The sequence below is a fragment of the Falco naumanni genome, chromosome 15 (assembly GCF_017639655.2).
Source record: "Falco naumanni isolate bFalNau1 chromosome 15, bFalNau1.pat, whole genome shotgun sequence".
Lineage (NCBI taxonomy): Eukaryota > Metazoa > Chordata > Aves > Falconiformes > Falconidae > Falco > Falco naumanni.
Genome location: NC_054068.1, coordinates 7168542 through 7194807, shown reverse-complemented (window position 1 = coordinate 7194807; position 26266 = coordinate 7168542). Strand labels below are relative to the sequence as shown.

The window sequence follows — 26266 nt, the reverse complement described above, 5'->3', positions numbered from 1 at the left end:
AGCGTGGATGCCTGCTTAGCACGAGGAATGGGCATTCATTGTGGTTGTGTTTCCAGCTTTGCCATGGAAACATTATGGGACTTCATCTGGGGATGTGGCCTCTCTGTGCCTTCGTTTTCCCATCTGTTAAACAGAAATCACAGGCCTGACTAAAGAGTATTATATTACGCTAGGTTAATGTTTGTAAGAAGAATGTATAAGCACTAGGTCCTCCTGTCTGTGGATGGTACATCTCATTGTATGTGAGCAGTTGTCAAGGGCTTGTAGTTAATAAGGGGTAAAACAATTCTTGAAGGCTCCCCCTCGCCCCCCAACAACGCAGATACAGAAAACGAAAGAAAACTATCCTTTCTATTTGTCCCTTTCTTGCTCCTTTTTGGTGGAGTTTTCTTCTTTCTTGAAGCGAGTTACAGTTTCAGTAGTTCAGTAGTTCCCGCTATCAAAATAGGAAGCCAATACAAGAAGATTCTCAGGCAAATCATGGAATAAATTTCAGTCCGTGATTGATGAAATCACCTGGGAGAACGTGCCAGACAGGACAGGGGCTGGGAAGAGCAGAGGGTTTCTCAGGCGGGCGCCCTTGGCCAGGCCTTGGGGGCTTTCACGTGGAGTTTTTCCTCCTGCTTTCTGTCACAGCGCAAACATTTCTCTTCCAGAACTTGTCTGGGGTTGCTAAGCCTTTTGAAACGGAGTTTACACCAAGTGGTGAAGCAGACTGTGAGTTTCTGTGAAATGCAGATAGTTCTTCCTATTCTGTCAAATTTTTTTTGGTACGCAAGAGCTGCTTGTGTAAGCATTCGGTGCGGGAGGTCATGTGGGCTAAAGTAAATGATAAGATACGTGGTAGACATATCTATGAAGAGCTGTTGCTGTCTGTTGTGGGTATTTGTGTAATTAGGCCTTAACTTTGTAAAAATGGTGTATTGGTGAACTGTAAAACGATGTGAATGGACAATATAATTTTGACTTTAGTTAAGACCATTCATTTGTTTTGCCTACATCTCTGAAAATCAGATGTTAGGAAATGTTCACCTGAGATAGTTTCATTTGGTTTTCAGGGAATTATTTTCAATTTGTTACAATTCTGATTGTTTTCCAATGTGCTTGTATGTATTAAAAAGAAATGTGACTTCTCTAGAAGGCGTAAGCCAAAATTTGTTTATGAGGTATAGAATGAAATGTGAAGTTTATCTTACTGAAGATATACAGTGCAGTTATTGCAGATAAAAAGGTTAAGTACTGAAGGATCTTCTGATTGCAACATTTATAATCACAGTACACAGGCACATGACAATTTTGTGAATTTCTTCTTTTTGTAGGTGCTGTACATTTGGGGGGAATTTATACATATTTACATATATATGTGTGTGTATAAACATGTCTCCTACTTACCAAACTTCTCACAGAACAGAAAAAGTAAAATTAGATTTTTGTAAGCTGGAGTGATGTGCATGTTCTTATTTTCAATGTATGGTAAAGTAATCTTTCAATTTTATTTTTTAACAGTATTCTATAATATAAGTAATCTAGTCTTTTCTTCTGTAGACTGTTTAATTCAGACAGGCTGAAGTTGCCTCCAAAGATTGGCGTCAAATTGAGGAAACCATTCATGTAGTAAATAAGATAATTTGTTTCCACCCCCAAAAAAAATAAATCTGTATTTTAATCTTTTTGTGTAGTTTTTTCTTTCCCTCCCATATGGTTTAACACGTACAGTACCTGCATTTCTGTGATTCTGAATGCATTTTGGAATTAAGTGCTTCTATATGGATTTCTGTTCTTCATTTTCTGCACTGCACTGGTAACCTGAATTTCCTGAATTTTAATTAATATAGTCAATAAAGGTACTTTTATATTTGCAAGATACTAGTAAGTGTTTATGTAGTTTCAAAATGTGATAGGAAACTGATGCTCCTTATCAAAGCAGAGCTAGTAACAAATAAATTACATGTCCTACAATTTGAGTATTATTGTGTAAAAAAACTAGGGAAAGATGTGTTCTGACTTCTGTTTTCTGTGCCATATTTAATTCAAGAATATATATTTTCTTGTGCTTCTCATTTTTTGTCTTTATAAAAATATGTTGTTACCCCAATTGTTCTTCCACTTGTCTTTCAGAATATCAGTCTTGTTGCTTATATTTAAAATAGCAATTTTTAAACAAGTTTATGAGAAAATTCTGCATGATGGCAGTGGAACAAATGTTGTGAAGCTAGAGGGTTTTATTTTTTTATTATTTTTTTTACTTTTGGCCTGAGATGGTCTCTGCAGATAAATGGTCTTGGAATGCAGTGTGGAACGTGATCTGTTAGGATTATCTCTCTTAAGCCCTGCCTATGAAGGGAGGACATACCAAGCAGCTATAAACTGTCTGATAGCATGTGAACTCTTTCACTTTTATTCTGGTGTAAGACTGCCTTTTCTCAAGGCTTGGACACATAAACATATTGGCTTCTTGCCAATGAAATAGCTCCAGTCCTAAAAAGTTGTAAGCTCCAAAACGTGAGTTTGCCCTGCCGTGGCTTTTGCAAATTTACCCTTGGCTGGATTTGGGTGACATTTATCAGCCTTGCCCAAGACCTGCTTTTCGTTGCATGGCCCCCGCGTTTGCTACCCCTGGGGTGCTCAGCCCGCTCGTCGCATGTAGGCGCTACGGTGGGGTTTGCTGCGGCGCCCGCATCGCTGGGCGCGTGCCCACAGCCTGAGCGCTGGGGCGGCAGGGACAGTTCAGGAAAATGTGACTTTCGTTCTAGGGTTGTGCCTGTGGTGTACTGACAGGAATGTAAACAAAGAGGTGAAACATGGGTACGGGCAAGGGAAAAAGCAAACTCTTAATACTGAAGTGGTTCTTACCCGGCTTGCAATAGGAGCTGCCTATCCTCCAGCTGGGTTAGCAGAGCCTAAAAAAAGGGCACGTTTAATTAGTTGTGCAGCCTTCTGATACTTGTTTCTGTTCTTTGATGTGATACTGATAAAAGAATTAGAAAAATTTGGTAGGGCGGGTGGTTTGTTTACTTAGAAAAAAGAAAAAGTAGCAGTCAGCTGCCGAAAATTTGGCTCTTACTGTACTGTGGTCTGTGCGGGAGTTACCAGCTCTTCTGTGGTCGCTGTTGGGCTGGTTTAGTGCCAGGGTGGTGGAAGCAGCCTTATTAACTCATGTCCCCTTAGGGAATAAAATATTTAGGTGACAGATCCTAGCAGAGCAACTAAATTTAAGGTTGAAAACACATTTGGGGTGAACTTTTATGTTAGTGTCTTTGTTGGACCCATATGGAACGGCAAGAAGCTTTTGCTGCTCAGGCATGAAGGTTTATCGTCCTGATGGAGGTGGGGGACACCTGGGTCCTTCTGACGGTCAGAATAGGCTTGATGTAAGTGTATGGCAATTTTAAGTGCTTCTCAGATTGTATTAAAGTTTAGAGAGGTCTATATTACATCTCAGAAATCATTCTGGTCAGCCTGAACCATCAAAAACAAAGAAAAAAGGACAAGTTTATATTCTTTGTATCCTGAAGACAAAATAACGTGTTGGCTCCTTCATAATGCAATATGAAGTGCATAATGGCTCCTTATCTGCTTTTGTACAAAATCCTTTCCCAGTTATTGGACTCCATGTAAAGTTGTTTGATTATGAGGTTTTCTTTTTTTTGTTGCTGTTGATATCCAACTAACATTAACTTTGACAGATTGATCAGCTCCTGAATATGCCAGTCGTTCTGTTCTTATAAAATGCAGGAATTTTGGTGCACAAAACCCATTTGTCCGTACTGTCTGCCCACACATTTTGTCTGCAGATGTGAATTTCTGAGTGCTTTTTAGCCTCAAGCATTGGCAGTTGTATACTAATAATCTGTCTGAGCAGAAAATTGCAATGCAGAAGTGAAGACCACAATATAACCATAGTGAAAAATCACATTCGTTACAGCTGGAAGTTGAAATATCTTCTCAAAAAATTCCATGTTAGAAATATTAAACTTGTTTTTAAATAAATGCATACAACAGATGAACTCATTCTGAGACTCAATGAATAGAGAGTGACAATTAGATTAAAATCTTCGTTTCTCTTCCCCCCTCCACATACTTTGTGTGATTCACACTGTCCTGGCAAATCCACTTACTCAGATTTTGCAAAATCGATATTTCTGAACCTAGCATCTGAAATCATATCTCTGCTCTTATTTAGTTAGTCAACACCAAATTGTCCTAAAGTTTTATAAAACACTAAACCCTCTTATACCTTACTGTATATTACTTTGGTAGTTTTGAGTGACAAAACCACTTAGACACAGTGACTGTTACCATATCGTGGTTTGAAAGGTAAAACAGAACATTATCGTCTTTTTAATAGGAACACTGTGTGATTCATGGGTGGTGAATATTTCATGCACTTTGCATTTGCCTTTGTGCAGGAAGGTAAATGGAAAGTAAATCCATGTGTACTTTAGACAGTAAAAAGGCATTACTTTGTTACATCATATAAACATGTAGATTTGATTCTCTCTTTACTCATGCTGTAAAAAGAAAGTTTTAAAGTGTTTAGCCATACCTGAAAATGTAAATGCACTAGCCTAATGTAATGCTGAAGAAAAATTAAGACAAATGATACTGCATCCTTGCCACAAACTGCAGCTTGTACAAAATTCACTTTAGTTATTATACTGTGAATACGTGTGCTAAACCTCCTCTGTGTATGCACAATTTATGTTGAATGCAACATGAATCATTTTAATAGACCAAGCAAAAAGTCCCCAAAGTCAATTTTCAAATTATGAACCTTGGAACAGAATATAACAACAATGAACAACAAATAGTTCAGATTTTATTCTGAACTACAAATGAACCATTAAAGGTACAGTATATTCATTCAGAAAAACATTTTCTCCTTATCACCACGATGGTCAGAAAGCGTAACAAGAATATTTTTTAAAGGTCAGTTCTAAATTTTCTTTTTTTTTTGTACCTTATTAAGAGGGACATTCATGAAAGCTGATGCCATGACGACTTTAACATCTATTGTGAGACCTGCATGACTCTGGTTAGACTCAGTCTCTGATCCGCCATATAACCTGGAGAAATTATTTTGTAAGTCTGGTTTTAAAGCTCTAAAATTCAGGAACCCATTCAGAATTAATGCTTAATGAATGGCTTGGCTGCAGGTGAGTCATTTCAGAACAAAGCCTTTTTCACTGCCTGATTGCCACTGCCCAGTATTACCAGGACACAGCAGAGGTGGTAACAGGTAAGCACAGGTCTTTTCAATGTTAGTAAGCAAATAACATTTGACAGAAAGGAAGAAAGAGAATTTGAGTATCACCTGAAACCTGGACTGCGTAAGTCAGGCTGGCTGTCCGTCCAGGAGTGGCAGTTTCTGCAGCCCAAATGCCCGGCAGGTCGGCACACAGAGCAGGAAGATTTTATGCCCTTTGTGAGTTCAGCAGAATCCACACCTTGTGAAGAAATGCTACGGAGAGAGGCTGGCCGCAGCCTTGGACTGGTGCAGTTTAAAATAGTGGGACCCAAGTTTTGTGCTGCTGCTTCGCTGAGCGCTGCGTTTCAGAATGTGGATCCTCAAAATCTTTCCCTAACCTCTGGAAGAACCTATAATTCTGAAGCATGTGAACTTTTGCAAAGAAATTTCCATGGTAACTTACATGCTTGATTTTGCCCATCTGTAGAATTTAATTAGTCCTAATATTTCTGAATATTGCTGGGCTGCAGGTTAGGTGTGTTTTATTTGTCTGAGCCTTACTTGGTGAATGCTCGTCGATGTTGCCTACTGGATTGGGATGTTTAGGGAGGTAATGTGGTTGTACCTCCTTCTGGTTTTAATCGTAATGCTTAATGGGGAGATCTCTCCTTCTCTTTTTTTTGTGCATAACAGGATGTGATTCAGCATCCTCAGTTTCGGAGGTTCAGAGCAGAATGTACCAGTATCTGAAGGAGCCTTCTCTATTCCTTTGCCTAAAATGTCAAAGTAGTCACTCAACTGGAAACAGAGAAGGTTATGTCGTTCATCTGGGATGTTCTAGGCTTTGCTTCTTGTTTTATGCAAGAAGCATGAGTACAGCTGAAGCAGGTTAGTTACCACACAGGGATTTGGAAAGGAAATCTTATTTCTTGCTGTCTGTCTTTTCACTTGCCCAAGTGAGAACATACAGGCATCAGTCGTGGTTTGGTGATGCTGGACTTTTGGTGAGAGCCATGGGCACAAGCTAAACGCTGTGACTGAGACGTTTGGCACCCTGATACGTTTAGATCAATGTTGTATGGGCAAGATAGCTAAAAGGCTTTGTGGAAGAGTCTTAATGTAAGGTGCTCAGAGGTGAGCTTGGCGTCTGATGGGCTGAATATGGCACTTAACGTGCCTGGGTTCTCTGGCCTGTCTGTTCTGCGAAGTTTAAGGGTATTTGCCCAGTTTTTAGTTCTATGTCAGTACTCTTTTCAAATACAGTGAAGTACACTGTCCAGAGGACAGGCGGAGAACGTGTGTGATTAGTGTGTTTCACTGGGCTGCACAGAAGACTCAGCCAGGTGTGGAGGAGATTGGATGGTATTTATGAACGAATGTCATTATTTTGACAGGATGATGAATTAACGTTTCTAGTTTTGGAGCCGAAGTTAAAGTAGTTTTGTGTGGTCTGGTCAGCACAGGGGGGCCTGCAGCTTGTGGCACCTTCAAAATGACATCAGGTGGCTTGGACACAAACATCAGCAAACTGAAATGGAAAAATGGTCTGCTGAGAGTGGTTCAAATCAGGCCTTTGGCTGTCATCCTTCTGCTGCTCATGATACAATATCTAAATCTTATATATTTACTGATTTAAAACAAATAATTTAACTTGTTAACTGGAAAAAACTATTTTTAGAGGAAAGAGGGAATTTTCAGTGTGCTTTCTTTGCTGTCAATTTTTAGTGGGAATCAAGTGCACTAATAAGCCGTAAAGTTTACAGGGGTCAGGTATGCCAAATTGTTTACCTTAAAAAATGCAAATAGATACTTGCTTAAGCTTGCTAAGTTACTGGATCGAGCTTGTGAAATTAGGAGCCAGATCTGTAATGGTACCATATATTTTTACAGTGTTGGCAGTTAATTGGTGGAACTTTATTTTTAAGCATACGGTTATCCTGTTCTTCATGAACAAAGAAAGTAAGTTAAAACTTAACACCTTTAGAAAATTATTGCACAGCTCTTTATGGAGTTCTGAGAAGCAGCTCAGATTTTTGTCTGATCTGTTTATATTGATTATGTTTTTTTGGAGAGGTCCAGCACCATAGCATGAGGCATTTGAACAACTAAATTGAAACCAAATGCTTACAAGTGCTAAAAGGCATCTGAATGGTTGGATTACATATGCTCATTGCCTCATCTACTTCCTTGATGGCCTTTTTCATTGCTGGATAATTTCACTTATTAAATAATCCATGGATTTAGTTGATTGTAAGGGTGGTGTTGATTTTTTCTTTAACAAAATTCAGTACTTCTGAAGCCTTTTGATTTTCCTTTAACTTGTCTCTGTCCTCCTAAAATTGCCTACTTAATCAAAGTCTTACAAATATAAACCTTCTTTGCCTTATCATCTTGGCATAGCCTTTCACACGGGCCTGAGAGAATTAGTGAGTCATGCCTCCAAGTCTCTGTTGTACCTTGTGCAATTCAGTGTTCTTTAACTGGTCACATTTGCTGCCGAGATTGGGGAAGACAGAATGCAGTAAAAGAAAAAAAAGACGTAAAAATTGTGCTAAATGGTTTCGTGGGTGGGAGAAAAGGGCTATTTTCTCTCAGCTTCGTCAGCCATGTAGTTAAAATCAGAAATTGGCAGTGGTTGTGGGCTTTTCAAGCTCCATGTAGATGAGAACTCCGAAGTCGCAGCCATTGTGTATTGCGGTCAGTTCTGAAAACTTTTTATAAGGTACATCATGGCTATGAAAATGTTATCTGAAAATAACGTAAGGACAATAGGATTCCGTAAACTATTTGGCATAGTGTGTGGAGCACAGCATAGGAACCATGGGTTTCAATGAAAAACTGCATATAGTCCTGACTGCTTTTAGCATTACATTGCATAAAACAATTATAGCTGTTATAAAAGTATAAAACTAGGTTGCTTCATTGAAAACTTTTTTCATTTCTAGAGAATGAATTTGCCTTTGCATTTGACTTTGTAACTTTTTAATAATTGCATTAAGATACTACTAATGACAGCATCTTTGAAAACTGCTTTAACTTTTTAGAAGTTCAGATTTATTCTAGAAGAAAAGGTGAAGTTTGTTCTGATTTCCTTGACAAATTTTTTTATTGGTGTATATCTTCAAAAGTTGCAAGGTGAATGAGTTTATACAATTGGAAGAGTAAAAAAAAATGTAAGCCCTCATTTCTACTTTTGTATTTTATTCTTCAGTCTGGTAGGAGAACACACGCTGTTGCCATGGAGTGTTCATGGATCTGCAATTACATCTAAATGGAACTTTTGATATATTTTGGTAGGACTGGATTCAGGCTGCTTATATATACTACTGCAGGTTATTGACTGAGATTTATAGCTATGTGAATTATGATGTCTGTAAATTATCTCAAAACTTACTCTCTGTTTTGACTGTACATACTGGCTATGCCCTTATCTGCAGTTACTGTGACCCAAAACAAATACGTTATAAGGCGAGAGTTGCTGCTGGAGACCCAACATCTGACTTGCACTTATTTGGAGGCTTTTCATTGTGAGACTGTGAATAAGATGTGATAAATTATCTTCATTTGATACAAAAATTTGGCAGAAACTCTGCCAATTTTATTCTTTTTTCCATTTATTAGCCCCTGGGATAATTTCAAGGGACTGAATGACTTTTAAGTAGCCACCGTAAGTGAGAAATACATTTCTGGAAAGTTGATTACTTTCCCCCTCCCCTTTATCCTTTTCTGTATGTAGTATTTTGCTATAGTTGAATCTGAAATCCACAGTATTTTCATCTATAAGCAAAAACATTTTTTTTATTATAGAGAAGATGACGGATTATCTCAGGGACTTGCAAGTCTGAACATTATTATTGTAGTCAGAACAGAATTTTATGCAGATGAAGAAGCAAGTTTCCCATCTACTAATCAGGGAATCTTCAACTTCCATTGATTTTATGGTATCAAGGCAAAAAATACATTTTGGTGGTGTTTTTTTGTTTTGGTTTGTTTTTGGCTTCTCAACTGGCATTCATGGTGTTAATTCTATGTTAACAACGCACAGAGGTCTAACCAAGATCACTACAATGTTGTAGTGTGCACTCTACTGAATTCCAAGAGATAGCCTGAGCATCAAAGAATGTGAAATTTTTACTGGTAAAGAGGGAATATGGATCAGGAATCCATAGATTTTAGCCAAAAGCACACCAGCAGTAAGATGAGAGAAGGAGCCCTGTGGTTTTGGCCAAGCCATGATCTGCCTGATCATTCTACCCTTTGATGCGTGAGGACCTCTCCAACTGCTGGTGAGAGGAAGAAACAGATTTTGTTAAAAAAAACAACAGCAAATTTTTTTTTAAAAAATCCTTTATTTCCTTGTAGATTATGAGATGTAGAACTTATGAAAATGATGTGTTTGTATGAAAAGATGTTATTTATATTCCGTGAGAGTAACAGTTTTTCCAGTATAATGGTAACCCCCCCTTTATTCCTCAGCATCATGCATTTTCTTCATTTTGTGATGTATTATATGGCTTTTTGGTGTAGCTACACTTTTAGATCTCATTGAATAGAATTTATGTGTTGCCTTATAGAAGATTTGTTTCATAATTCATTAATTATTTACTATTACTTGACCTTACAGTACATGAAAAAACCTATCCCATAACTGTAATTTCAATTCTCTCTAGTGTGAAATCAATCACATTCCACATCTTTTATATTATTTAAAATGTGAATGATGAAATTTTCTTATGTGTTTCTCCCGAGTTACCAAGAACTTTCAAACATTAGTGTGTGGGAAATATGCAGGCGACAGTCCCCTGCAGACCTGGGTGAACTACTGATGGTATTGCAGACACTGCAAAACCATTCGCAATAGGGGAGCTGTCCCTTTCTCTAGGTGGAACTGGTGGCTGATGCTCAAAAAAGCAGACTGGTGGTGTTAAAGGCTACTTGGATAAAAATCTGCTTCATGGGATTCTTTTTTCTTTGTGTACAAGTAGTATTTAGGTAAGGATAACGTAGCTTTTCATGCATACTGGCTCCCTATCTCTACAACCTGTTACCCAGTTTGTTTATGGTAATGCTATTACAGAACAAGTTTGACATGTCCCTGTTTTCAATGCTGGTGGGAGCTCTTTGGCCAGTGGATAACTGGAGAGTTCACTCCTGATAGTTGTGTACCCTGTAGTAAGTGAGGAGGGTGATGTGTACTGTGTTTACATGTACAATTCAGAAATGGTTGATAAATGTTGTGAGAAATAGCCCACTGCATACAAGGAAGGGATGGAAGTTGTGTTAGTGATACTGAGCTACAGTTTCTGATTACTTTGACCGTAATTTTTGAAAATACATGAGTAGATAAAAGGAGATATCAGTAATGCACTTGAGATTTGGAGGATACTTCTTTTTTTTGAAAATCTGCAAGGGAAGTATTTTCATAAACCACAAACAGTTTTGAAATGGTATTTCAAACAATAGAGATATGTTTGTGGAACGAATTACATTTGTACCTCAGCCTGCACAAGCACAGAAAAAGTAAGATTTTTCTCTTTGCCAAAAAAATCTTACCTCTAATTAATTCCTTCTCCTTTTGCCTGCCTGTATGTCTACATTTGTTTGCTCTACAAGACAGTGTATCAACAAAGTATGCTTTTTATCCATTATTCTTTCAGTAGTTAAGTGCCAAAAGTTGTGTTCTAAAACATGTCCAAACTGCTGTACTGTCTTGTGCAAACTCCTGACTACCTGAGAAACATGTAATCATATTAAGTAAAAGCCATTCCATCTATTCACCTATACACTATTATGAAGATCATATGTAATTGACAGTATTTAATTTTCCTTAAATGATAAAAGCTTTTTAAATATTGGTTTTCCTGATACCTGAGCATAGTTAGGGAAAAAAAAATAATCTGAGAAGACGTAACATTCTACAAGGAAATAAAGTTAATTTTCTTGAAATATACAGTACAGCATAAAGATGGAGTTTGGGAAAAAATAGTAAAATGAAAAGCATAATGCTATTTTCCTAAGCCACATTTGCTAAATGCAGGCTTTTGCAAGGTCAGCAGTTATACTGGAGTTGAGTAGAAATGGCTTCAGTGGCTTTAACTTTACCAGTGCCCTTGATGAGGTGCAGAGTTGTCAGTATTCTCGTAAAATTCCTCAGTGATGGCTTCTTCTGTTCTCTTTATTTCCTTAAGTGAACATCTGTCTAATTGTTCACCTCCATTGCTTTAGTGCTTTCCTCATGCTTTCTCTGTTTCCAGACAATAAACTTTATTTTCTTCATAAGAATTCAGTCTACGCAAGGGTATTAGGCAGCTTGTTTGCACCTTTTAATTTCTGGAAGTTTTCCAGAAGGGCTTTTTGCTGTAGTTCCAATGGGTTCATCAGTGAATCATGTAACATAATGCAGCATTGTGTTTGGGTTTTTATCCGTTACCTTCTGTTTATAAACATCTGCTTGGAAATTTTCTTTTTGAAAAATTTTTTTAATATGTTTTACATTTTTGCATGTGGCATATGGGTAAGATATACAGTAGCTGCTATTTTTCAGGTGCGCAGGTAGGTACAGCCAGTATTTACCTTAAAATTTGGGAAAAGCCTAAGCTGCTTTGCTTAAAAAGCAAAAATTTAAGGTAGAATGTGCCAGTTATTTAGCTATGTAAGAAAATCTGTTAAATGAAAAGCAGCTCTAATAATTGAATGACTACATTAAAACACAGCATTAACACCTACGGTTGCAGAACTGCAGAGGGCATGTAAAAAGTCTTTCTGTCCAGTAGAGAGTGAGTTACTCACAAACTTAGCGTGCTGCTTCACTTCGTGTTCAGCTCTTTGTGTTTGGCTTTGCTTCTTTTAAGAAGGGGGAGGATGGCAGTGGTGGTTGGTTTTTTTATTTCCTTGATTCCCCCTCCCTCTTACCTGTAAAACATTTATCTCAGTCTTGCACACCTATTCTTCAGGCAGATACTTAAAGTTAAAAGGAGGTTGTTATGCTTTTCTTGCTGCTTTACGTGCTGTGATGGCAGCATTTCCTTGTTTTGTATGGACGAATACTTGTAAGAATATAATTTTTAAGGTATATTCGCCATCCTTGTCACTATATGCTTCATTGGCAAGTTGTATTTAGGAAGTAAGTATTCTAGGAAGCGTAACGATAGGTGACTGTTAACTCTCCCACTATATTGCTGCATGAGACAATTATTTTCTGGAGTGCTTTTGTTAGAGTTCAGAATTTAATCAGAAGATTCATGTATATTTACTAAATGAAAATTTCAGAGCTTTTCATGTTGATGGTGCCTAAAAATAAGTGCTTGATTTTAGACTTCATTCACATTTACAGTAAAGCCGCTTTAAACTTTCTTAATTATTAGAACAGTGGGATGTGGCCTTATGACCCCTCCTGTCGGTGTCTGAATGCCATCAGCTTTATGCATCTGTAAACTACACGGTCGAGGCTTTGATCTCGGATTGTTAGACAACCCTGGAGTTACAGTATGTTTTTAATGATGTGTTTGGTCTTGTGTCTATATGGCTGGTTACAAGTAGAACAAAATGATTCCTGAGAATGGGCCACATTTTCACAGAAGTGTAATTCTAGCCTTTGTGTTTATTTTGTTGATATTTTCTTTGTCACACGATCATTATTTCTTTAGATAGTAAGTACAGAAAAACTTCCTCAGTTTGTGGTGACAAATCATGTGACATAATGGCAGGTTTCCATGTTCTAGTACTGTTCAGATATGCCTGATATTTTCTTGTGCGTGTGCGAAGACTTAGTATTTTTCCTCAAGTCTATATTGTGTATATTGAGGTATAGTAAGAACCTGATCCTACCAACACTTACTTGTACAAGGAATCTTTACTAATGTGATTCAGTCCTTTTATTTCACTTTCTGAAATTACATAAGTAACAATGTGACCATTTTTCAATGTATCGCTTAGTTGGGGAATGTGAAATGTTGTGGAAACAAAATAATTTGTATATGTGTTTATTTTTTGTGGCTATTGTTCTGTAAGAGATCTATATTATGTTGTTTAAAGCTAGGAGATTGTAACTGGGAGCTGCCAATTAAAATGCCTTAAATAGCTAATTATTCAGTTCTTTCATTTCTTTGTTTCTCTCATATTTATTTCTACTTATGTTGAAGGATCCTGATCTGCTCGTGATTTAAAGAACTGATGACTTCTAACAATATTGGTATTTGCATTTTCCTAAGTATTAAGAGTAGGGGGGAAAGAACTGTACCTTAAATCTCTTGGTATGCTTTGACGTACTTCAAAATAGCTGCAATGCATTTTTAAACCTGCAGACGTCACTATTCTGCCAATTAATTGTGCTACACTAAGTTCATATAGCACGATGACCGCATTTAAAATATACGTTGCTTCCATCTAGCCATTATAGCACTTTATTTTTAATCTAAAACAATTTAATCAGATGAATTTTAATATTGTAACTTCATTTTCAGCATTCCACTAAAGGAAATACTATGCTTTCCTTTTAGCTTGTATAAGCCATGTCGTAAGACTGTCTTTAATTACTAGTTATTGTTGTTTCAATACAGATTTATGAACTATTTATTTTGTGTCATATAACATACCATTTTTAAGCAACATTTTTCAATCTGAACATAGCTTCCAGGAGGGCAAGCTGCCCAGAACATCAGTGATCTCACAGTTATTACTTTGTGTCATATATAATCTTGTTTTTTCCTGCAACAAATAAATCTTTGGGCCTCCCTGCAAAAAAACATTTGTGGTTACAGTATAATAAAAATAAACCGTTTGTCGTGACTGCAGCTGACATTTATCAGCCTATTTGTGGGTGCTCTTTCTCTCTCTGTATAATACGGAACATAATTTGTCACTTTGTAAATACATTCCAGCCTAAATCCCTGCCAGCATCTGTTAGTGTTTGAAGGATTAATGCACTGCACAGTGCATGTCTGCACTTTCAGGCAACAACATAGCTTATGATTATGGATCATGAGAGAACAGGGAAAAAGGGTTCGTTTTGTATTTACTTAAACATTGTTGCCCTTTTGACCATCATGCTTTTCTCGTCTTGTTTGTCATCTGTAGTTGGGATACTAACTTTTCTTCTCTGTATGAAAACTGTATGTGAAATCCAGCTGTAAGATTTATACATCAGTGTATGTATAGCTGTATATATATGATAACAAGGTTTTAATTTTACAGATAATTAACAACAATAATATTGTATTGCAATAGGGATGTTCCTAGTTTAGTCTGATTAGAAAAACTGTTTTCCTCCAGCCTCTGCCATTTCCAACAAATCCATTACCCTGTTTGCCTTCTGTATTGTGTATTTCTCAACAGCATATAAACTGGGTTTATTTAATCTTAAAAACTTCCCATTGAGAAAGTTTTAAAAAGGAAACAAAGTCTGGAGCTTCTAAATTATCCCAATGCTGTTTGCTTTGTTGCTGTTTTTGAAAATGAATTCTGCTATCACTTCAAATTTTCCAGAATGAAAAGAATTGAAAGCATTTGAATAGGAGGCTCTCCACAGCTGAGATTGTTACATGTTCCCAGGCTCCCTCGATTATTCTGTAAACAAGAAGATATGTTTATTAGAATAGTAAACCATATACATGTAATATATTGCCAAGATTATTTGAGATTCCCCAAGATAAATTCAAATGAGCTTTACAGGAATGGGTGTTTGGAGACAGAAAGAAGTGATCTATATCCAGGGAAAGAAAAAAAAAAAATCCAGCTAAAAGTGGGCTCCCAAGTAAATGCCAACAGTTCATGTACATTAAGAGCTAAAAAAAATTCAATTGCCAAAACCTATGGTAGATTTTTATTATTTTTTTAAAATGCATGTAATTTCTTGCTATTGAAGCAGATGTGTACTGCCTGCAATAGAACTGTGTGCATCCAGGAAAAATCAGAGGCATTTGGAGCCTACAAATTGAAGTATTCTGAAATTATAGTTTAGTAGGCTTTATTTGTGTTTTTGTTCTCTCTGGTTAAGGAATGAAGTAAATTTTAAAATGTCATTAGGAAACTGACTTCTCTTACTCTTCTTAAGCATGATTTAGGGTTGTTTTACTTCAGAGAAGTTTACTTCTCTGAAGATATTAATTTCAGAAAGAAATGCAGCTGTTTTTCATTTTTTCATTTATAATTATCTTCAGAAGGTATAAAAGGCCGAATTTGCAGAAATACTGATCTAAGAGCTGACTAGTGTAAAGATTATGAAATAATATTATTATTGTGTATTGTACCGGTATTTACTGCAGAGGATTTATAAAAAAAGTTACTACCATCTGAAAAATGAAGAAACCACAAAGAAATGAATAAGTGTATTTTGCATTCCTTTTTATGTGTAGACATTTACTAATAGAAAGAGATAATTTTAAAATTACTGGGTAGTTTAAAATCACTTGCCCATGATTGAGAAAGTCCTTTCATGTCCAAGTTAAATATACAAACTATACCTAGAGACTTTAGTCATGTTGCTGTATTTGTGACATAGAGTTCAAATTGTAGGTAAATTAAGTGCTTGGAAGAAGGAAAAATACGGCTTTGAATAGTGATTTGTTTAAATGTGAGGACCAAATGCTGGGCTGGTGTGTGGTATCTTCAGAAACTGAACTCCCAGAAACTGAACTCCTTTATATCAGGTCTGTCTTTATCACTCTTCCATGTCTCTTGTCTTCAGAATTTCAATGGCTCTTTTGCTGCCTTTATATTTAATCTCTAGCTAAGGGAGGATACAGACTTCTCTGTTGCTTTTATGACCCAGCTGAGCTCAGCAGTTAAGTCCCCAGCTCAGGTGTTCTTTCTAGGCAATCAAGCATGGGGAACTGCCAGTGTAACTTTTAAGACATTCATTTGTGGTACAGTCCTACTACAGCTTGAGGGCTTCAGGTTTTTCTGAAGAGGCCTCTTGCCACTCTAAGTTGTAGATGATGCCAGAGAGATAAACGCTGTTCTCTGCCAGACATCCATAAATGTTCTAGAGAAGGGATAGAGACAAAGAAAATATTAATAATTCTTCTTCATTATTCATGATAAAATATACGTCCAAGGATGATCAGTAATTCCAGCAATTTGCACCCTCATACCGACCCATTAGGTCTTTAGATATGTGCTAGTCACTTGACCTGGATGAAGTCAACCCCTGCAGAAATTCCATTTTTGTGAAGAACATAAGGATCTGGTTTCTTGAACAGGAAGAACCAGGCTTACAAAATCGGGTTTTGGGAGAGCTCACACACAGCATGAAAATACATTTGACAGGACTGAGCAAGATGAATAGTGAAAAAATTTATACCGGTAAATTGCAACCAAAATACAGGTAAAACAAATACGTTGGGAAATAGTGAAATCAAGCATTACTGCATACATTTTCTTTCTAGTGGAAGAAAGAAACTCCTTTTCATCCCTGATTTTTTCATGAAGAATCAGGGTTAGTCCCAGCTATTTGCTTGTACATCACATAAAAGGGTTAATAAAATAATTAATATTTAGAAAATTGGCTTGTGACATGTATCATGTTCTCTTGCAAAAGTTAGTGAAAATCTGAAAGTACTTTTTAGAAATTGCGGATATTGCGGGGTGGGGAGGAGAAAAACTAGGAAAATAAGTGTAAAATTGTTCTACCATGATGTCTTCTAATGAACTTTATGAAGGTATATGAAATGTAGTGGAAGAAGATATTATTAAAGCATCTGGCATCTATGTTGGATTGCTCTTAAAGCGGTATGATTCATCTGTCCCAATCAGTTCCACGAGAAGTAGCTGCACAGCATTCAGAGCACACATCGAGATGAAGCTGGCGTTACATAAATACAGTTTTGCATGAAGTACCAAATGTTGACTACATTAGGGACAATAATACTTACAGTCCTAATCCTGAGTGAAAGCCTTTTTCCCTATTATGTACCTCCATAAATAGTGCATGGCACTGGCTATTGCCTGTCATAAGCTATGTGTCAAATTGTCAGACATGCTTCTAAAACAACCTCTACTTTGTCCTCAACATGGAAATATGAGTTTATTTGGGCATGGCTTGTCATATGCTGAGGTTTGGTTATTTGTTTACTTTACCTTTTTAAAGATAATTCCATAGACTTTTCCTCAGCTTTGATGTCAAATTCTTTTTTTCCCCTGAAGATTTTCTGTTTCTCTCACTGCATGTAAGAGCTATTTGCATTCCAAGACGGTGTCATCAAGATTTTTTTTTTATCGAATTAAACTACTTTTTACCGATTTATAATATTTTAGTTCCTCAAAGTCAGATATTTTTGTTGTGCTATGTATTCAGGTTTGAGTTAAGGCTTTTTAAATAGCGAAGATATATGCATGATATTTTTGAGAGTAAAATTATACAGTAAATTATCTAGTGTCCACTATGTTACATTTTAAGTAGGCCCTTACAAAATTACTTGTACTTACGTAAGATGCAGGGGCTACAGCATATTTATTAAGACTCTTCAACTCTGTATGAAACTGGAGCAGTCAGAAGTAATGGTGTCTGCTGAAAGATTCTTTATCATATGAATTTACTTTTAGTCATCTATTATTTATTTCAGCTATTTTATATGCCATTATAATAAATATTATGACAGAGAAAGCTTTTATGCTTCAACTTATTGTACTGCTCTTCACTTCCTTGCAATCCTTCAGGAAAATGCAGCTATGCTTTACCTATATTTAACGTAAATCATCACTTACATTTGAATGAAAAATTCACTATGAAAAAAGGCTCCTTCTTCAATACCAAGACACAAATGCACAATCATGTTTACTGCCAAACTACTCTACCATGCAGTGTTCATTTTTAAACAGTTTTTAAGCTGTAAAGTGAATACATTGCATATAGTGAAATTGCTCGCTTTCTGGATGTTTTCACTTTCTTGTTAGTTTCTGGCTCAATAAGCATTTTTCTAGCATGAGTGCAACATATAACCAATTGCACTTAAGCTTTTTTAATATTTTTGCTCCAATAGGGAGAAGCTTACATACAAAACTAAAGAGACTCTTTTCTGGTGTTATTTAGCGTACTGAAACTTACCTGGGAATATTGATAGAGTGCTTTTAGAACTGGGCATACAATTGTAAAATACAAGATAATTTTTTTTTCATTGCACTTTTCAAAATGTTACTGTGTTGTGTTTAAAAGAGGACTTGTTAGGAACCAGGGAATGATCTGCCTTTGGCTGTTTCCTAGAAGACAGGATGTTGGTGTCTGGACATTGTTAGCCTTGAGCTGCTTTTGGGGCTTCATGGAACACAAATACGCCCCATCCCAAAAGCACCATTCCAGCTGGTTCTAGCTCACCATGTTTTCACAGGGTTCAGTAGACAGTAGAATTATATCCGCTTCTTGTGTCTGTTCTCCTTTTGGCCAGTCTGCAAAGCTGGTCTGAGCCTACTGGTGAAAGTGGTTTGGGACACAATTGGGACTTTCGGCCTGGGGATCTGCAACGAGGGCATCATTGCATTTTGCACAGGCTCTCAGGAGCGCTATGTAGTAATGATCCTGTGATTTAGAAGTGAGCTCTTTATTTTATACTATATTCTTTATATATTCTTTTATTTAGTTTCCCCTTAAATGATGTAATTGAAAATAAAGTAGTAGAGAGAGCATTAATATCTTTTGTCGATTTAATTTTAAAAATTCTGCAGTCTTCTGCCTTCGTGTATTGATTTCGCAATGTCAGTTTTAAGGTTGTCTTCTGTATTTGAGAAAGTGACAAGTCCCATGTAAGATTTCACAACGTAAAATGAGGCATTACTCAGTACTGAAAATATGTGAAGTGGAATGGTGAGAGACATTGGCATAATACAATTATGACGCATTAGATCAGGATTTGCAGCATACCATTAACAATCAGTTCTGACTGTGGATTGCAATTATAGTTATGATGCCTTTTAGCAAAAAATGTTTTTAGCTTTATTTTTTATTTGGAAAAACATGTTTTCTTTTTCTATAAATATCACAATATGTGCTACCTAAGTTTATAGGGAAAGGGGGAAATCATTTTAACAAAGGTAACACTGAGCTACTTACTGTAAGGGAAAAAACGCCCTTCTACTTGTCATTGATTGGAGATATTCTTACATTATTAAGAACATACCTTGCAAGTATATTGCCTTATTCCTAGCTTTTAAAAAGAAATTGTGACATAGAAATAAGAGTGGGAAAAATTGGAATGAAAATCATTTCATACTAAAGGTTTAGCATTTCAAATTCTCAAACTATAGTAGGAATTGATGGTCTACAGAATACCTCTGAGGAGTGAGAGTTGCTTGAATCTCAGTTGACGAGGGAAAATCTGAAACAGAAAGGCTGGGAAACTTGTCTAAGCTCATGGTATGTAAACTGATTCCTTTCTCAGTAACTGTTTGGAGAAAATACTCACGCTTGGCTTTTTGCATGCCTTCAGAAGCTGAGATGGCAAGCTCTGAGTGCTTTTGATGTCACATGCTCCAGTTTTCTCCTATGAGGAAAACAGAGCAAATAGGTGTGTCTGTGCTCAGTATGTACGCCGTGTATATATGAAGGAAATAGAGATTGTTACAATAAAATTTTTAAAAATCAAGAGTAGGGAAAAAATTGAAGAAAAAATATTGTATTTTGCTATTTGCCTTTGCTGACCTATTCAATGGAAAAAATTGCTAAACCTGTCCTTTTCTTCCTTCCCTATTTTTCCTTTTTTCAGGTCATTTTAAATATATTTCCCCGAGTTTCCTAGCAAATGTTTCTTTGTCTTTGAAACACATAAAGTTGCAGAAAAAGCTAAAAGAAAAAAAAAAAGGTGAAGTAGTGTTAAATTATTTGAAGTAAATTATCATGCTGGCTGAAGAAAATGGAGTGTCAATAGAAAGGTGATCTCATTTCGTTGGTGGAACTGGTAGAGAAGAAATACAATTATATGCTATCTAAAGTCAACTATTTATCACTTCCAGAAATAAATCAGAAATTTATTTATGATTTTTAAATTTCAGATTTTTACATTCTCAGTGTATGAATCCACAAATCCAGGCCAATCTTAGTTTTTATTTTCTGTTTCTGAAAGTATTTTGGAGGCGTACTATTTTTTTTTTTTTTTTCTCTTTTGGAGTTGAAATTCACAGACACTTCTCATGTGGTCTTGGAATTGGTAGCAGAGCTTAACTTATAACACCAGGAGGAAAAGCATTACCTGCCTAATGCCATGTGGACTTAAATCTGTGTCCCCAAGAGGACAGCAGCTATCAGCTTGTGGTATAGTCCGTTGAGCTACCTGATTGTTATTTTTCTGACTCCCCCTTATGTCCCTGTATTTGTAGCATTCTTGTCCTTTTACACTTGGGAGAGACAGGAGAATGTTTCAACTAGGAAAGCAGAAGCAAAATAAACCCAACCATGCACACTGCTTCTCTATTAAGTAAACAACTGGACTGCAAAGTTGAAGAGACGTTGTTACGGAGCTCTATTGTATAATGCAGGGAAGCATCATCTTTCTCAAGTCTCTGACTATCAAACGTAAGAAAATATTTGCAGAGTGGGGCAAAATGAATTCCAGAATGATGTGCATCTTGTGAGCGTAAAAAATCTCTTCATAATAAAGTTTGGTTTAGCATTTTCAGACTCTTATTAATTGATACGTCCCATGGGAACTGAACCTGTTGAAATTTTAGTTGTATTTATTTTGCTGTCCTGATAAGTCTGTCTGGAGTGGGACAAAAGGCATTTGAGTGAAATTCTGTTTAAACCCAACCTGCAAGGTAATTATAATGGGCAGAATGGGTACTAGCAAAATAGAAAACAGATGTAGGGCGAGAAGTACCAGACGTAATGAAACTTGGGGATCTGATGAATTGCTTGAACTTGGAAGACAAAGGGAGCACTCTTCTTGGCTTCCTTCTGTGCTGACACGCCTGCTGCTTCCTTTCTGTTGCTCCAGAAATGCTCGTTGTATAACCTTGTGATCACAGTAGATCCACGTTGGACCATGGTGCTAACAAAGCTCCCATTGCCTCTCCGCTCAACTGATGCCTTTGATTGTGTAGTACCACTGTATCCGCTCCATCTTTTTGTTTTTCTTACTCTTATTTTAGCAGTGCTAATGTCCAGCCTGAACTATGACCGTTGTATATAGGTGTAGGTAGCATGTTGGAATTACATGAAGTGTCCCTCTAATTTCTTTTTTTGCCGAATAAGCTAAGTAGAGTGGACTGAAAGCTGACATGTTTAGGACTGGGGAGAGTACAGGCTTTTGCCAGCTTTCTTTTATGTACCAGTTTGTGTTGTCAGTGGGTCTAAAAGTGAGGGTGAACACAAATACACATGTTCATAATTCCTTAGGGGATTTACATGGCCTATGGGTCTTGACAGTTGGTATTTTGCAGAGGATCATAGATGCCTGGAAGTGTAGCATTTGTGGAAGAACCAACGACAGCTGTTGGATGTTGTGGTGCAGACACGCACACAGCTGCAGTCAAGTGAAAGCTGGTTCAGAGCTGTGGCTCGAAAGAAGCACCGTCCGCTTGATTCTGTGATGATTTTCTCTTTAGTGGTTGCAATGAAAATAGACTTCTGGTTCATTTTGTTCTGGATTTGGAGTGTAAGTGTTTCAAAAGATTTGAGAACAGGGATCTTAGAGCTGAATATATTGAGCAGAGTTGTTTTGGTGTTGCCTAACTTTAGCCCCTTCAAGTTAACCTGTCATTTTATGGGAGTGCACATCCTCTTCTAGGTGAGAAGGTGGGTTTTAGTACAGAAGCAATTTCTTTAGAAGATACTATGTATCAGTAAACTCTTATTGTATGAAGAACTGTGTAGGCTGATCAGTTGTTTCCTATACTCATTTTATGCTGTCTTTATATCACCTGCTATGAGCAATAGATTGTTTTGGATTAATATATACAAGTTAGAATTTAGCTTATTTTTAAGGAGTATTTACTGAGTATTTTTTCTAATGGTATGGTATGTAAAAAATACCATGCATTAAAAATAAAGTTTACTGTACTTTCTATTTCATGAGTTACTCAAGTTTCAGCAGCAAAATGGAAGAAAAAAAGATACCATATTAACCTTAACACTAGCTCATGTCGGTCCATTGTATTATATAAAGTTGTGTTACACAGTGTATGTTTTTAGCAGAACCACAAAATTGCAATGCTACTTTTGGCACTGACTGTTGTGCTCGTCCATTCTTTTTGATGATTTGTATTCACTTTGGGGTTATAATGTTAAACAAGGGAATCGGACAAGTTTCATAACACATTTACTGTAACGTGATACTGTGAACTAAACTTGCTGTTATTTATCTTTTTTTTTTTAATTTTCTCTTGTTCCAGCATAAAGCCAAGGTAGAAGCAATGACCTTAGACCTTGCTTCTCTTCAGAGTGTGCAGCACTTCGCTGAAGCATTCAAATCCAAGAATGTGTAAGTACTCAGAAAATTCCATGTAATAATTTCTTGTTATTTTAATGTCTTTATCAGCTGAACACAGCTGGCAGAATTCACCATAGTTGGACTGATCAGCAACTACAGTTAGTGAATAATATTTTTAAATGATTTTTTTTAGCGTAAATTAAAGATAATTTGTTTTCATCTTAAAAAAATTAAATAATTACAGCTCTCTTATTGTTCCATGTATAGCCCCAGCTTTGAAAGGGACATTGATGCCCCTGTGGCTATTGAAAAAGGCCAAAGCTGAACTGCATAAAAAACAGCTCAGGCAGCTTTTGTAAGTTTTGCAGTGGTTTGGAAGAGGTCAGGGATGAGCAATTAGTGCACTCCTTGTCTTACTTTCTTTTCTAACCTTCTGTCTCTTTTTATTTTTAAAGCATTAAAAAAATAGCCCTATGATCCCGACAGTTCCAATTTCCAGACCTGTATCTGGAACAGTCAATAATTAAAGAAAAAAAGAAAAAAAGGGGTGAGAAGGGATGATAATGACATTACTTAACAACAGAAAAAATTATATAGAGATAATCAGGGTAGCTTCCGAATGGTTTAATTTAGCTTGAACAGAACAATGAATCTCTAAATTGAAGAAATTATTTGAAATCTTTACGTGCCAACTCTTGACAATAAATGCCACACTTTGTGCTTTTATCTGGTTTGACCCATTGATTGTTGTGAGTATTCAAACTTAGCTATTTTCTGCAAATATTTCCGTAACACATATACATCTTACTTTACTTCTCAAGAGAATATGGTCTCTTAGACAGCTTTGAAAATATATTTTCGTAGGGAAAATATATAACAAAGAATGTTTTTTTCACTTTTGAAATACTGCCAAAGCTAAATCTCACACCGATAGACAGATGACATTTTAGTACTTATAGGTCTTTTAGATTCAAAGAATTGTCAAAACTGACTTCTAACACAAGTTCTTTGCTGCCAAAATCCTTGGTAACAATATTTTCTTATCATATATCATCTTCATATATTAAGACTTTCTTGAAATAGAAAGACAAATCTTTGCAGTATTGCTGCTTTAATACTAACTCGTTTTTTTAACGTAAGAACAGTGAGTATTCTAATTTAGCTTTTTCATGCTTTTAATATGCTGCGTTTATTTAAGAACTGTATGGTACAGTGAAAAGTTCAAACCATCCTTCTTCCAAATGCAGTTCTTAACTTGATTTGTGTGTTGCAGATCATACCATGGTCATCCTAGCTAGTCCATTTGGTATGCATGTTTATAAATCCTTAAAAGTGAACATGCCAGAGAACTTGCAAAATGAGAAGATACAGACTCATTAAAGCCTGTTTTACTTTTGTTGGTGTACACTGTTTTACCAGTGTAGGTCTGTTAAGCTACGCTGTCAGTGATGGACAGGTTTTACTAAAGTTTCGCTCATTTCGTTTGGAAAAAATTTTAGTAATAGACAGCATTTATAGCCTCTGCCTTGCCTTCAGATATTTCTGTCTCTGTTATGTGCTCAGATTTGTGTGTGTGTGTGCGGCAGGGCTACTCCAAGCATTATATGAAAGTCTAAGGTCTGAATCTGTTGTGAGACTTGCGGGGGTTTGACCAAAATGAATTTCCAGTTATATTTTGTTTAAAATCTGAGGCTGGATGGAACCAGACCCCACACACTGCCTGTAGCAGTAGATCTTTTATCTGATACAGATACAGAAGACTTACCTTACAATCATCTGCACTGGCAGGAGAATGGACCAGAAAACCTACTAGGTCTTTCTGGCTTTGATTTTTTGTGATTTAACTATGTCTGTATGTGGTCAGAAAAGCAATTATATGGAAGTAGCATCTTATTACTACAATGCTAGCCCTATGTGTTTTCCAGCCCTAACATACACTAACTACTTTTGTCTTTTTGTTTATCTGTTTTGCTGTAGTGTCCAGAGGCTTTTTTGTCAGATCGCTGATTCCTTTACATTAGTAGCTTTATGAGCAGTTGAAAGAAATCTTACAGGCTTCAGTGACAGAGTGAGTCTTATTCTTTATGCTTTGGCAAGTGTCTGCTGGTAGCCTAACTTTCTAAAAAGGCTTTGATATCTCTGATTTCCTGCACCTGCAGGAGAAGGCATACTGTGATACAGTCTCCCCAGTTCCTGTGGTAGGTAGCTCTCCTGTTAATTAGTACAGAAAATACGTTGTATGTAGAGTTTTCTTTCTTAAAAATCTCTTACAAATTTCATAACAATAAAGTAGAAGGAAAAGCAAATAAAGTGGTTTTTTTTTATTTTAAAGTAAACTATCATTTGAGTTCTGAGTTGTATAGATCTGGGAAAAAATGGACAGTAATTTTAACATGTGAAGGGGAAATTTCATATGAATTCACGTTTTAATAAAGACCTGTAGTTTATTTCTCACAACATGTTATAGGAAGAGGGCTTTAGTATTCAATGGTGAACAGCTTAAACTTTTGGGTGCGGATGTATTGTCTGTTTAATTTCTCTGATCCACTGTTGCTTTTTGGGACACTTTGGTATTCTACAGAATCTGTTGGTCTTAGTGACACCTGACATGATAACTGGAAATTTATAAAGTAGAGAACAGATCAGCTTGTCTTTTGAAATTCTTCTTTTCTAGGATACCTCTTGGCTCTAGATACTATTTTTTGTGTGTAGATATAGGGATGTACTCAGTTCACATCACAATCTGGGAGAGTGTTCTTCCCTCCTTGATAGCTATTGGAAAAGAGTCTTCAAGGACTGTGTTTCACAGATCTCTTCCTGGATGAGAAAACTAAAATGAAACTACTTCAGAGAAAAGATCCCTAAATTTCATTGAGTTAAAACATCAAACCTATTGCAGCTGGGGAAGGTGATGGTGGTGGTATTGTGGGGAACAGAGGGAAAATTGCTGAGATTGTAAATATGCTGCCTTAATCGCATAACTTCTAGAGGGAAAAAAAAAAAAAAAGCTGCCTTGAATGTGCTTAGAGAATCTGAGAGATTGTGGAAACTACGTGAAGAATGAAGAAAAGCCATCCTCTGCTCAGCAGAAATTTACCAGGGGCTGGTTGTATACAGAAAGCAAATGATGCAGCAGAGCGAGCGTTGAAAAAAACATAAACAATAGATGGGAGGAAAGAGTTACTCTGAAAAGAAACATTTAATACGAATTGGAGTAGTACTTAAGAGCTAAGAAAGCTTCCTTGTTTGAAAGTAAAAATCAGATGATTCATCTTCAAGTTATCACGTTTCTGAGATTTTATAAGAATCTTTTATTCCTGTTTGGATTTGTTAGGTGTTGCAGCCTTCTCCACGGATAAAATTTGGGTTCAGAGTATAGAAACAATGGTAAATTTTGCCATATTCTTATAAATACATTCTAGAAAATCCTTCATCCTCCCAGAAAAAGTTGTGATTTTTTTTTTTTGTTTGCATTATCTATACTCTTGAGATTCAGAAACTATACAGCTGTTTCTCTTTCTGAGTTTTTTTAAAAAAAAAATCTGTGCAGTTTCAGATAAAGCTTTGGGGGTGAAGTTTTTTTCAGATTATTTTAGGTCCTGCATTGCAGTAGATTATAAACTTTCCTTATAAGCAGAACAGTGCTCTCCAGTTTTTCTTGCTCTCACACTTTCAAAGATTCTATGAGCAGAATAAGCTGTATGTGATAACTTAGTTGGATCTC

The 26266-nt window shown here is 36.4% G+C and overlaps 1 protein-coding gene across 1 annotated transcript in view; it reads left to right on the top strand.

Annotated features, from left to right (window-relative positions):
• The window catches only part of WWOX (WW domain containing oxidoreductase), a 531430-nt gene that overhangs the window by 93151 nt on the left and 412013 nt on the right, over positions 1–26266 (top strand). The window contains exon 6 of the mRNA XM_040615101.1: positions 22505–22593. Within this exon, the coding sequence (XP_040471035.1) occupies positions 22505–22593 (89 nt within the window). The remainder of the gene's footprint in view (positions 1–22504; positions 22594–26266) is intronic.